At 32.4% G+C, this 14,524-nt stretch overlaps 2 protein-coding genes across 7 annotated transcripts in view; one reads left to right on the top strand and one right to left on the bottom strand.

Moving 5' to 3' along the window:
• LOC125062457 (E3 ubiquitin-protein ligase MYCBP2) overlaps positions 1-14,524 on the bottom strand; it is a 93,547-nt gene that overhangs the window by 33,487 nt on the left and 45,536 nt on the right. The gene's annotated exons all lie outside the window — the stretch shown is intronic.
• On the top strand, positions 617-11,245 carry LOC125062458. The gene is made up of 5 exons (XM_047668409.1): positions 617-842; positions 5,010-5,262; positions 7,657-7,829; positions 8,005-8,297; positions 8,392-11,245. Exons 1-5 carry the CDS (start codon positions 681-683, stop codon positions 9,986-9,988), a joined length of 2,478 nt encoding a protein of 825 aa, XP_047524365.1. The 5' UTR covers positions 617-680; the 3' UTR covers positions 9,989-11,245.

Below are 14,524 nucleotides of genomic sequence, written 5' to 3'. Positions count from 1 at the left end.
GGAGACATTTACATTTGAGTAACACTTTATCTTTTATAAGCAAAACATTTCAAACAACCACATGAGTAACTAAGAAAACTAATATATATATATAAACTTATTAACACAATGCATATTCGCTACAGATATAAAATTAAGTAAGATTACATGATGACATTACAAAAATACTAAATAAAATTAATACACATTTATGTAATAAAAACTCTCGATCTAGTTATATAACACTTGGCTGTGAAGCTTCTGAACTTTACAGAATTATAATTTTAGGACAAATCTTATTAATATTTTCTAATAAAGAATGTTCAGTATATTTTAATTCCTTCAAATGTTAAAAAAAATAAGAATTACATTTTTGTATCAAAACTTGTAACTCTGAAAGCGAAACGAACATTAGTCGCCATAAATAGTGATAAAAAAAATAATGGTTTTCAAGGAGAACGAATTACACTAATTAAAGTAGACATATTAAATAAATGAAGCACGATCGTTACTAACAAGGAGCTAACAAATACTAATTAGATATAATCATCGATATCGATATTCTCGGAATGAATAAAATGGCAACACTATTGGTGGATAGAGCTCAGCGCGATCTCTAGAGACGGTGGCAGGCTAGCGGCCCGCGGCAGTCGGTGTATGACGTTCGCAGCGCGCGGTTCGTCGCGCACGTGCGCGGCAACATGTCGCGACCCTCAGTGATGTTAGTGCTTTTGATGCTCTTTTCTATCAATGCCTCTCAAGTGGTGGACCACCAGGACATATGTGAACGCGATTATTGTGAATGCACCCCCGCAAGACACCCCAACTGGCTGGTCGTCAACTGCACTCTTTCAAATGATCAGGTATACAAAGTGAATGTGTATTAATAAACATACGGTCGCCAATGGTCGAGTTATATTTTCCTTTGCGAGAATTGGTCTCATAATTGATGAGGGTTAATTGTTTTAAGTTTTGAACGGGCAGCCATTATAAGAAAGAAACCAGTACCTACCTTATATACATCATCTTAATTTACATACTTAAAGTTTTTAATTAACGACAACAATATTATCGCTATATTGATTGTGTAATTAGGAACAAAGGACCAATTGCATCTGATAAGTGAACTGGATATGTATATCCACATCCACGTTTTAGATTCATAGAATGAACGCCATAGTTAAGAATACTCTTTGTTAAAATTCGGATTATACAAATAAGAAGCATTAATTCATTATCAATTATAACAAAAAAAAGTCTACTGTTACAATGGCAGGTAGAAGCCTGGACTCAAAGCGTCATTGTGTGTCATCTCAAGACATCGCATAAACAAGTTGTTATTCCAATCTTGCCATAGTCGCAATCTCAGGAAGACGAACCACGAGTTATTTTAGTGTAATGTACTTTAAATCTTCTCGTAATTTAATAAAGTGACATAATCCTTCAATAACTATAATAATTAAATGAGCATCCACATACATACAATGCATATGCTTAAACAAATATTGGGACATGTGTTGTTACTAAGGTGAATACTTCGAATCGTCCGTGTGAAAATATAAATGTCTTCCTACCTACCTTTTGGAAATTACAGTAAAATAAATTCCAATATACTTAATTGTAATGATGCGTTTACTCGGAAGTTGTCTTATAATATCTACTACGGAAATGGTTCATTGTGACTACACGTTTTGAATAAATAACATCTTCGGTGCATCATTTATATTTCGTTTACGTACTTATCTAATGTGGAATATCGCGTTCACTAATTAATAAAAGTTAAGTCAGGCCGGAATTTTTATAGAATAGTGTTTTCGAATTATTAACAACAATCAGATTAAAAGTTAAAATTTTATTTTAATTATTGAATTTTATTTTGTAGACATAAGAACGTTACGATCTAAAATATTATCAATTTAGTTCAACCAGTGATCATATGTGATTTGTTCTATTTTATATCTATTATTGTATAACACCAGACTTGCCAAGATTACGTTTTTATAGGTTGGTCTGTTTAAAGCAAATAATGTTTACGACCGAAAACTTTTAAACCGATACATTTTAAACCTAGAAAAATTACGCGATGAGACGCCTACGGCACAATTACACTTAAATAGCCTCAAACCATATTAGCGAAACGGCAAAGATAACGCTTTAATAATTAAATTATTCTAAAGCTTCCTCAAGGTAGCCAACCGAAAATTGTGTTTTATAATGATATACGTTAAACAAAAGAAAATGTCGTTTTTGAAATGTACTTGATACAAATGTAATTCGTCCAATCCGGAATTCGACAAATGAAATTTCGTTAATTATCTACCGTAGTCAAAATTGCTAAATCGCTGCATAGTTTAACAAGGCAATAGAGTAAAACCGGAAACTATGTACTGTAGTTATGTGTAGCCCCTAGTGAGTGCATTGTTTTGCGTCACGTTCAGACTACCAACATGTGTGAGCAACATTCTCTCATCAATGGATAGCTCGCATAACATTCTTTTTGAATTGATAGCATAACTAAATTTACGGTTTATTAGTTACGTTAATTATTTAACTTACGTACACGTGTTATTTGTATATATCATAAACTTGTAGCCTCTTGATCGTATCAATAAAATTATGCAACCAATACAATATATAATGTTAAAAAATCGGGAACAAGTATAAAACTTGCTTAGAATAGCCTATGTTCCAGATAAATTGTTTAAAATCTCAGTTGTAGAACAGTGTAAGTCACGCGTTAATAAGAAGCTCGCTGTACACCTGTTGCATGTCAGCCGACAACCCACGCTACGATGAACATTAAAAAAGTTCAAGTACGTATTCATAAGTTACACGCTGTTAACGTATTGTGAACAAATTATATCAAAAGGTTAACCGTTTTAGAAAACTATGCCTAAATAATAAATTGTATGAAAAATCTTATCAAGCATCTATTTTGTCAATGATATATATCCCATCAAGAATTGTTTTCAATTATCTTTACTGTGTACACATACACAGACTAACATTTTAGTGGTTATAGATTTAACGTAAATGTTTGTTTCCAATGATGCTGAGATACGTATTTAAAAACTTAAGTGTAGCGGGAGCAACGAACAAACCACAAAAAAATCATCAAGAGATATCGCTTCCTGCGCCCGCGCCGGGTTAGCCGGTCATGCCGCACACAAGATTAACACAAGTTTCTATTCTAATTTATTTGGGGAAGATTAGGAGTTTATTCATTCCGTATATGAATTATGAAAAATAGGCCGCCGATAATATTCGCAGAGATATGAGATATCTAAATCTATAGTGATAAAATTGTTTTCGCAGATTATTTCTTTATATGTGCCTTAAATTTTTATTTAGGGTTAAATTTAAAAACATTGTTAGTAATAGGTAGATATAATGTTATGAACAATAGCAACAATCAATGTTTTTCAAACTATTAGCAATTTTATTTGATATTTTAGGTACGCAGTATAGAGTCCGGTTAGTGTTAACAATCATTTCACTGAGATTATGTAGCACGTATAGCAAGTAGTCATTCATAACATCGAACTAGCACAATAACACACTTGCTTTACTGCAAAATGATCGATACAGCAACGGCATAAAGCTCAATATTGTATTCACTGATAAACATTCTCAATCATAATTGTAAAGGTTTACAATTTATGTGAATATGACAATGAATGAAAAGGCCAATTTTTTTATTAAAATCTTGAAATGATTTTTAATGGATATGTATCGTTGCAAAGCAAAAAATAAACCGCTGTATCAGTGCCTATTACAAATTGTTGCTATTGAACCCGGCAGTTACGCCCATCTATTGTTCGTAGGAACTTATCACATTTTGTTAATAAATTATGAGCTATACAAGCTACCTTGTCATATGCTCTGATTAAAATATGGATCAAGGTTTTTAAGAATATGAGTATGCCATATAGCACCCACATAGTATTTAATTATGGAATAAGAGCATTGAAAACGAAAAGAAATGAACGGGATACTAAATGAGGGTCTAAATAACATTTTATATTTTTATATACAGCACTCAAATTTCATGCGACTATCCTTAATTAATTACGTAATATTAACTTTCCAACGAGCAAATGTTACACGATATACAGAAGCTTTATTGCAGTAAATTCATGTATCCTAAAAAGGCAAACAAAAGTTGAATTGTTACAAACTCGCTTCTGAGTCAGAAAACCTTTACGCATATGTACGAGGATATCATTTTAAAGTGAAAAAAATATATATTATCGATTCTAAAACGTACTTTATAATAAGCAGAAGAAAAATTACAGTGATAAGTTCTTTCTGAAGAACTAAGAACACAATGCTTGTAACATCCATATTGTATTTTATGAGTCACGGTCGTTATCTGAGCTAAGTGAATGTGAACTCCTCGATAACGACTAAACACAAGAAACTAATATATTTAACTATCTGCATTCTCCATAGATAACATTGTCGCATTTATTGTTTCTTTACACAATTACTTAATTCAAATTTAATGAACGGATATCAGCTGCTTAAATTCGGTAGAAACTTGCGGATGTGAGCCTATTGGTTGGCAGCAACAATTGTTCATAGTGAATGGGCCCGTCCACTCTCACTTTATTCACGTCTGAAAAGTTACTGCGTTCCCTGCGTTCTGCGTTTGTTTTAATTTAATCGCCACAGAGAAAGATTAACCAATGCATGTATTATGTTCCATGTTTTATAGTAAAATGTCCAGTAATTCACTTTCCCCATTTCAATTCAATTAGCAGCCCGTATCCGTTCCCTTTTTGACTATGCCATCGGATGCACGTTTGTAAATGAAGTGCATTAGCCAGCAAAGGTAACGACCGTAGCGTGTTAAATGTGAAAAATACGCGTACAAATTATGTTCGCTATTGAAGAGTAGTGCCATACAAAGCATGACTGTGGAATGTTCTTTGATTGTACGAAAATGGAGTATTAAAGTTGGTCAGTCTCTTACAGTGTAAATTGCTAAAATGAATTAACAAAATGTTAATCCAACAATTTTATTTCAGGAGTTGGACATATATGAGGGCGAACTTCCCGACACCACGACTGACCTGATTATAACCGGAGGCCAAGTTGTGACGATTAACTCGAACGCTCTATCCCGACTCAGCGATGCGAGACTTGTTCATATATCAGATACAAAGTCAATACTCATATCAAAGTCTTCCGCCATGCAGATGAACATCGTCAACCTATACCTCGACATAAGCACATGTGAAGTCCTACGCATAGAAGAGAGAAGCTTTATCAATATAAAAGGTAATCTATTATATTCTTACCTAAAATTAATGCTGCGCGATTTAGAATATTTGCTAATGCGATCCAATTAGTTGTATTTACGCGAGCTGCGATCTTTTGATAATGTCAACCATACATAATTTGCTTTCTAAGAAACTTTTGCGAAACTTTGCTGTGCAAGCTCTCTCCACTATAGCGTACCGAGTTGTTACTTTCTTAATTTTGTTGAAGTAAAAGTTCAGCGTACAGTAGGAAAAGTAGTAGTTATTGAGAGAACCGGTCCTTGCATCGAAGAAGCGCATGCCGCTTTGCCGGATGAGCCCGATTATCGGGTCGTTGTGTTTTACTAAAATCTGTAGTATTTTTATTTCGCTGCAAGGTATTAATATTTTCGTTGCTAAATTGCTTTGATTATATCGTCTTTAGATACTTGACGTGACATAAATACGGTTCATTATTTATTTATCTTGGCGTACCAAGTGTTGTTTTACGTAAAAATATAAATGCTAGTACAATAATATGTAAAGGTAATAGCTCACAATTTAAAATGGCAAACTAAGTTGATTACCCGACTGTTATACGGGGTCAGTCATGTACGTAATGACCACTGACGTACGCCTACTCGTTCGTATTTTGTGAGTTAGTCAATTGTCGACCTTTAGGATGTAAAATTTTAAACTAAATTTGTTGGACACAATAACACATCATCTTTGACGCATTACTAAGTCTAGATACTAATGTCACATTCGGTTGTACAAATTTTAAGTGCAATATTGTGTTTAAAGTTTAATAGTGCCTGAACATTTCTCTTGAACTGAGACTGAAAATTTTATTCTATAACTTTGTGCACATGAACAGAAGTAATATAAAGCGCAAACAAGATTAAAACTTTAATGAGAATAAAATTAATATAACAATATCGAGAGGTTCATTTGATTAACATGTGGACTGTTATATCGACGTGACCAGTGACGTATCCTATATTCAGCAGTATTATTAAATAGCAACGGAATGTTTCTAGCGGTAATGATCTTCACAGCTTGGAGTTAGTAATAGTAACCCGAATACAAAAATACAAATATAATAACGTTCTTTAATTAATTATTACGCTAAACTAATTCTAATAATGGATAAATTTGGACCTTAGAGATGGATTTTAGGAGAATAAATCTAAAGATATATAGTTTTTCTCCAACAACAAATATTGTTTTATATGAAAATTATTATCTGTTATGAAAATCCATAATATAAAATGCAATGCTCATTAAAAATAGCAAACTGCTTTCAAACTTGCCAATAAACGATGAATGTTTATGATTTTACTACAATTGTATTGATATATTTGCAAACAATTTAGAAATGTTCTTAAGTTTCGTATGTTTATCTGCAAATGCTTAATTACAGTAATTTTATACCTATGCATCGATTTGTATAGGCATTTCCCATGTAATACATAATATAATGTTCATAGTTTTAAACATTGGATACATTCAATTAATTTACTTTTCCTCGTTTATATCATATCAATACAAAGAATAGCGTGATTTTGAAATTCAAAGAAACGTAATATATACTGTACAATATTTTTGTAAAAAATTTGGTAGTTACGAATATTTCATTAGTGCATTTTACCTGCGAAGTAGATTGAAATCTCTATAATCCCTTTTACGCTACAGTGTGCCCGAATATTTTGATCAATACGGATTTATTAAAACAACCATAAAGAAAATCCATTCAAATTTTCTGTATTCAGAAAAGTTATTTTAAACACTACGGTAAATCACATATAGGTAATGTGATAAAATTGTCATATTATGCATCATGAGTCTTATTGAAACCTGTTTGTAAACGCTTATTGCTGTTCTCATTCAGCATAAAGTAGTCTCCATTTATGAAAGACCCGTTTCAACTTATTAGCCGCTTGGTTTATTGTACGTACACGCAAGACATGAGGGGTCTGAGTAACTGGACAATCTCAGTTATCAAGAATTGTGTTCTCATTCGAACACGCAGACCGTTATATTATTTTAAATAATAATCTAAAGATTGAGTAATCAATAATTAAATTCGCAAGCAGTATTTTTGTAATGTCACACAATATTGGCCAACGCATTCTCGCTTACCGGTAGCGAGCAGACGTACGCGGATAGCTATCTAAAAATATCGTTTCCCCGACTCGGTATACGCGGTTTACAGGATAATGACTCACGAAGCAAATCGAACGTTATACAAAAGCGTGAATGTATCGTAGACAATAGAGGCGTATTCACGCATGTGCTACTGCACTGGTACAATAATAAAGCACGTGTTATATCAAACATGCCAAGCCAGACCCATGTTTTGATAGAAAACGTAATTCGTTTAACATTTGATTTACATGACATTGAAAGGTAACCAATTTGAAAATTATTTCAGGACCTCTCTCTGTGTCAATCCATCGCTGCGTATATGTTTCGATCGAGAGCGAAGCTTTTTCTTGGCTTTTATCCATAAACATTGATAACGTTGGAAAACTTCAACTGAGAAGCGGATCATTCATGTTGGACCCAACTGCGGCCAATGTCGGTGAACATGGCCCTGGGATGACGGTTAGTTTCGATTCCAAGTTTATCTATATCTAGAATATGAATGCGACAGTATTTTTGCATTGCGAAATTTGCTTTGTGTATGTATAAAAAAATTAACATTAATAATAATTAACTTACTTTAGATATAATAACTAACATACTTTAGACATAATAAAAAAGTCTTAAACCTTTTCAGATCAAAATGAAAAACTTGTCGATAACTGAGTTAGCCGGACAAACATTCGGTTCGTCAGCTGCATTGATATCTATGGTGGGGGTTCGAGTACGAGTAATTCACCCGGAAGCATTTTCAGCAAATACGTATAATATTGTTATGGCTATGAATACTACTTTTCAAATTATTGAAGGAGAGTCGTTTTCACAGAAGTCTCTAATCAACAATCTACATTTCTATGGTTGCACCATTCACCATTTAGCAACCGGAGCACTACAGTCGGCTGTGGCTAAGCTGAATATATCGCACACTAAGTGAGTCTAATTCAATTTTGTATAGTATTGACTTAAATATACCCTATATTACACCTGAATTATACAATTTATACAATAATCACTTTTGTTGCAGAATTGATATTGTCGAGACAGGCGCTATTAATTCAACAGTAGTATTGATTGATATCTCACATTGTATATTTCATATATTCAAAGAAAGAGGATTTGAGCTATCATCTTGGAACAAAGTTTATATGATTGGGAATTCTTTTGATGAATTGGCGCCTAACGCAATTATTGGATCGAGTGGAAACATTCATGAAGTTATTTTTAAAGGCAATGAAATTGAAATAATGAATCCCGGAAGTTTGGATTTTCTGGGAAAAGCATTTACGCAATATGAAAAATATATAGATTATAAAAATAACTACTATGGACAACCCTGCTATTGCAATATGTCTTTCTGGTTTGCAAGCGGGCTAGGAGTTGAGTCCGCCGAACCTTTTTTAAATGAAAGTTATTGTACTGTTGATGAATTCTTCGCAAGATGTTTTAATGTTTATGATCAAAATATGGCGTTGAGTAAATTCTTCCAGAACGTATGCAATGATAAAGCCAGTATTGAATGTGAATCGTACAATTCTCAAGGCGAAGAAGCAACAAAAGAAGTCAAGAACCCAAGATTTCCACACATTTTTATGGAGGACAATGAAAGCGGACTATCGAGACGTAATGCAAAGGTGATTGGTATCGTTATAGTTACAATATTAGGATGTATAACGATGGCTCTGTTATTCACCTTGTTTAAATGGATGAAACAAAGAGGATACTGCGCAAGTATTAAAGACTATTTTAGAAACTCTAACTCTTCGTGTGGTTTTTGCGATAGATTATGCGTGTGTGGAAATATCGGGCTTGATAACGCAGCGTCCATATCTCAATTATCAGTTAATGAATATTCAGAACGCCATCGATTAAATGAACCACGAGTTCAAGAAAATATAATACAAGAAACAACTATACCGAGTGCACCCCAAGAACATGAACTCGTACCTGCAGAAGACAAAACAACACAGACTCTGCCTGAAGAATTAACCAAAGAACTTTTGGAAAACTTAAAAGAAAAACTAGACGATCCCGAGAACTACGTCGAAGCTCGTGAAATGATTGAACATTTGTACGAACTAATAAAAGTCGAAGAAAGTTGTAACTCAAACAATTCTGTGCCGACAACTGACCAAGAAAACATTTACGAGTTACCTTTTCAGAATACCACTCCGCGGGTAGGAAAAAACAAAAAGCAAATGATCAGTGTTGGTACTAGGACCCCATCTATTGATAAACTTACACCATTATCTCCATACAGTAGACATCCACCTCTATCCCACGAATATTTCGAGCCTAAAGATTTTGCTGTTCATTTGTATGCTGAGATTGTAAATAACGATAGAGAAAAAAAGAGCTTATTAGGTTCTATGCCTGATGTTATCGCAGAACAAGCAGTGCCACGTGGACCATATTTACGAGCTGTTAGAGAAAAGATGATTTCAAGCGTGCCTAACACACCACTGAAATCTTTAAACGATTCATTCCCCAAAAACACTTCAACAATACTTTCAAACAAATCGACTAATTCTAATAATTCGAGCAAAATGATAAACAGGCCACTGCCAGAAAAACCTGCTGTACATGCTGACCCTGGCGAAGGCACATCTTTTCAGACCGGATGAGTAATGGAGAAAATGGTGATAGAGTCAAGGCAGGATGTCGATTCTAAGGAAAAGAAAAAATCCAAGCGCAAGCGCAATCGTCTGACTCTAATTCCTGACACCGATGATGTAGAGTTTTACTTATCCCTTGACCCTTGCATTACGATGTAAAGATAAGGGATGGCGGCTTATGCGTTTCTTTGCTGTGATATTACTTTTGTTTGTTTTTATTTATATAATTTGGAAATGAGACATTAAATCATGCATGATATGCTGTATTTGTAAATAATTGTTTCTTCTGTAGTAGTTTTAGTTGTATGTTGAAGTAAAAATATATCGTGCCACACAATTTAACATTATACATAATATTTGCCATAAATGCTTGCTTAGCTTTAAGATATATTAATGGTGTATAAATTATTCTTAAACTCTGTAAATTTTGATGACAGCCGCTCGTCGCACAATACATGTAGGTAAAAAAATTCAATGTTAAAATAACAACACTATAATTATACCAAATAAGAGTTACCCGCTGTTAGTTGAAACTTATATTAAAAGACAATGCTTTTTTAGTATTTAGAGTTTGAAAGCATTTAAAGAAATAGAATAATGTATTAAATAAGTACAGATATTTTAGATGATAACTGTAATACTGTATCGTTAAATAAATATCTCCACAGTCAAACTACTGATCTATCGTCCCAAAGGTTAGTGAGAGATAATTTTAATTACTCTTAATTTTATTACTCAAAACTTATTTCCTTCTTTGTTCAAATCTATTCGACGTGTTATAACTTACATCTAATTCTATAACTAAAGCTTATTTTTTACTAAAAAGACCCTATTCCCAAAACCAACTGCTTTAAATTCTATCCAATAAGGAAATCTCAATGTATTTTTAATATTCAAATTATATCCTCGTAGTGTAAGAATAAAATGTCGTATTTATGTACATTAGATGAGATTGTTATTTATAGATTAATGAAATGTATTCAGTAATTTGAATAGTTATATTGGCTGTTAGATAATTTAATCTGTTCCAAGGATAACCTATGAGGTTAATCTAATGTGTAGAAGTTTTGACGTGTTTAACTGTTTGTAAAATAATGCATTTAAATATAACCAATATTGTAATTGCCCAAAGATGCAATGGTAAAATTAATTATTCCTTGTATCTTACACTCGTCACAAATTATTTCTGAAATTGTACTCTAATCTAATATTGATGTGTAATTTGGTGTTATTGAAGCGAATAAATAAAATAAATGTTAGATGTGATTATTTTTTTTAATTTTCCTTTATAGACAAGCTCGTTAAAATATTGGTTAACATTGTACTTTAACATAATATTAGCAGTAAATTATAAAAGTTTATACAAAGCTAAGGTTAAGCCGAGATGAGGGTTGATCGATCGAAGTTTGAATAACATTTCCTTAAGTTATCCGAAGAGAACTCTACACTCTAAAAGCACATCATAAAATCGTATAGATTTTATCTAATAAATTGTATCCTCGTGTGAGGCTTACCTACCCAAAATGTTGTAACATTTCAAGTACGAGCACAACGCTTAATCTAAAACTAAGCGGATTACTTTAATGAAAAGCCATCTATAAAATTAAATTATTTTACTTTTTAAAGAATTATGAACTCCTGATTATGTTGACAATAAATATTCACAAATGGAACAGACAAAAAACAACAGCACATTCGGCCAAGTTAATAGATGTGTGAATGCTGTAATTCTTCGTCGGGCGACGGCGTCTCGTCGAAAATAATATGTGGCATCCGGTACGTTTACTCCAACCACCGATATCGTTAAAGTGCACTTCAATTTTCATCTCAAGGCTATAGAAGCGAAGTCAACCGATAATGAAATTATACCTTCTGTCATAACCAAGAAAATACTAATACTAAATCCTTGAACAGCATATTTACCAATCTATTTTACATTGCAATTACACTAATAACAGGAAAAAATCACAGTTAAATTTTCATAACATTCTGTTTTCATATTGTTCTTAACTTAACAGAAGTTAAGGACAATATGCGTGTGCTTTTACACACGGTGCCATTTTGAATAAAATGCAATTCAAAAATAGTTCGAAAATCAAGATATATTACAAACACAAAATAGACTATCTGGACCAGTCTAAAGTATATATTAATACATACTAAAGTAATTTATAGATAGAATTGATTTTAAATAAATTAACATAATATATAATAATTATCTGAATTCTACAAACAATATGTTTTCCAATATACTAAGTATAAAACAATTAAGAATGATGTTACAAATACAATGAATTAACGATAGAAGTAAACTTCTATATACGACTGGTGGTATGCGATGAAATCTATAGAACAGAAATTTCAAAGCAATAGCTGTAATTACAAAGCTCCTGGATTTCGTCTCAGTAATCCTTCCTACATAAACAAGCTTCATACAGTATATGCACATATAGGTACGTTATTCACTTTAAGCCGATAGCTTTCAGTGGTCCAAACATTTGAGAGGTGCTCTAATGACATGTCAGTATTCAAAATTTTGGCGCGTATCCCTTTGTTATATGTCAACTATCAGATATCATCCTCAGGTAACAGTATAGAAAATCTTGCCTCGGGATGTTGCATGACATATAATATCTATGTTTCACCGGTAATTTGTATAACAAGTAGGTGACTACCCTACTGTCAAAACTTTTTTTTGTTCTCAGCCCAACAAAACACGGACTAAACTGCTCTGTGGAGACAGTAGTATTAGCGGCAATAATATTATAGCTTATGGCTATCAAAAGATATGACTTAGATGAGTCTATATTTTTGACATTTGTTTTCATGTTTATTAATTACACCTGTAGTCTCTTCGATCGTCATTTTGAATCCCCGTAGACTTTTACGTGGTATTGTCCATACTAAGATTAGTTCATACCCAGGACCCCTCATTATACCCATAATTAACGATTAAGCTACGGAGGCAGTGTTATCACTTGCACAATATGTTTACACTTTTACTAATAATGTCTCCACACAACACACACAAAATTTTAAAATAAATATACCCTAATTAGATTAGCAAAAAGAAATACACAAATCCCACAAGCATTATCTTTCCAGGAATACCTCTGGTAAAAATAATTGCTTGTTTATTCAAATAGTCAACTTAGTGATAAGCTCGCGGCTCATTGTATGTATAAAATCTTATCCACAAATGTAAGGTTATCAGTTGAAACATAACAATCAATGTAGATAAGCTTCGATCGAATCTGTACTGTATAGGACACTTTAGTAAATTATACCGTCTTTATATATTATATAACAAAGCCGCTTTCCTCCGTCTATATGCTTAGACCTTTTAAAGTACGATACGGATTTTCAACTTGATTTTTACCAAGTGATTTAAGAGATAGGTTTATTTCTATAATATTTTTAAAGTAAAAGAAACTCTGTAAGTTTAGATGACTTTCTTAAAAGCTTTCCAGTTTCCATGCGAACGAATTGCGTAAAATAGGTAGTAAATAATTGCGTAAATTGGCTTCCTATGAAGTGACCTTATCCTCAAATTTTTATACGATTGTCGTACAATCAAAAATACCAACTTACTGTATCTTATCAACAAAGTAAATGTATTGAAATTTATTAACAGTAAAAGCATAAACTGATAAAATGTCCCAGAGTAAAAAATCTTCTAAACTTATGTTTTCAGATGATTTAAACATTTTTTTTTTATTAGCTAACTGAACTAGTTTAATTAACGCTGGCATTATCAGTTTTATATTATACAATACATGTGCATTCAGTAAAGGGAATACGATTCGTGTTGAGTTAAAAATAAATACCGAAATCGTAACCATGGGTTTAGTATATCACTATACATATATATATGATATATATAGCCGTATATGGCTATAAAAGTCACTGAGAAAAATATGCAGAAAAATGCTTTATTGTTGTAAAAGAAAGCTTTCTTATAATGTATCAAACTAGAACAAAAAACATCAATTACATAACTACGTAAGACTAACAACTGCTAATGTTTAATAAGCAAAAAAAATGTAAATTCTTAAACAAAATGTAAGATTATTCATTTTTTAGATTTAAGCGCGATATCAAACGCAACAATGACATCATCGCGAAACGAGTTTTACCTTGTGAAGGTATAAATTACACGTTGTATTCAAAAGATACGTAACTTTAAAATCACATTAAAATGTTTTTTAAATTAACCTACCTATGTGATGTAAAAATAAGAATAAAACAGTAGAATAAAACTTTAAATTAAATCGTCTAATGTTCCGATTTTTTACTTATTACGTATATATTGTCAGTCGTACCTACTTAGAATAGCTGATTTTTGCATGAATCAGGTACCCATTCAGTTAACACTGCGTCAATAATGATTAAAAAATGATCGCATTTTCTCAACATGAGCAATAGGAGCGAAGTTATTAAACAATTCGAGCAATATTAATATCGAATGGCAAATATATAGTTTTAAATACATATTTGCAAAAAGATTACAGACTATATAAATTTACATGAGTCGAGTTTATAGGT

Source organism: Pieris napi, chromosome Z, assembly GCF_905475465.1.
Source record: "Pieris napi chromosome Z, ilPieNapi1.2, whole genome shotgun sequence".
Lineage (NCBI taxonomy): Eukaryota > Metazoa > Arthropoda > Insecta > Lepidoptera > Pieridae > Pieris > Pieris napi.
The sequence above is the reverse complement of the archived record's forward strand: the minus strand, read 5'-3'. Positions and strand labels throughout refer to the sequence as shown.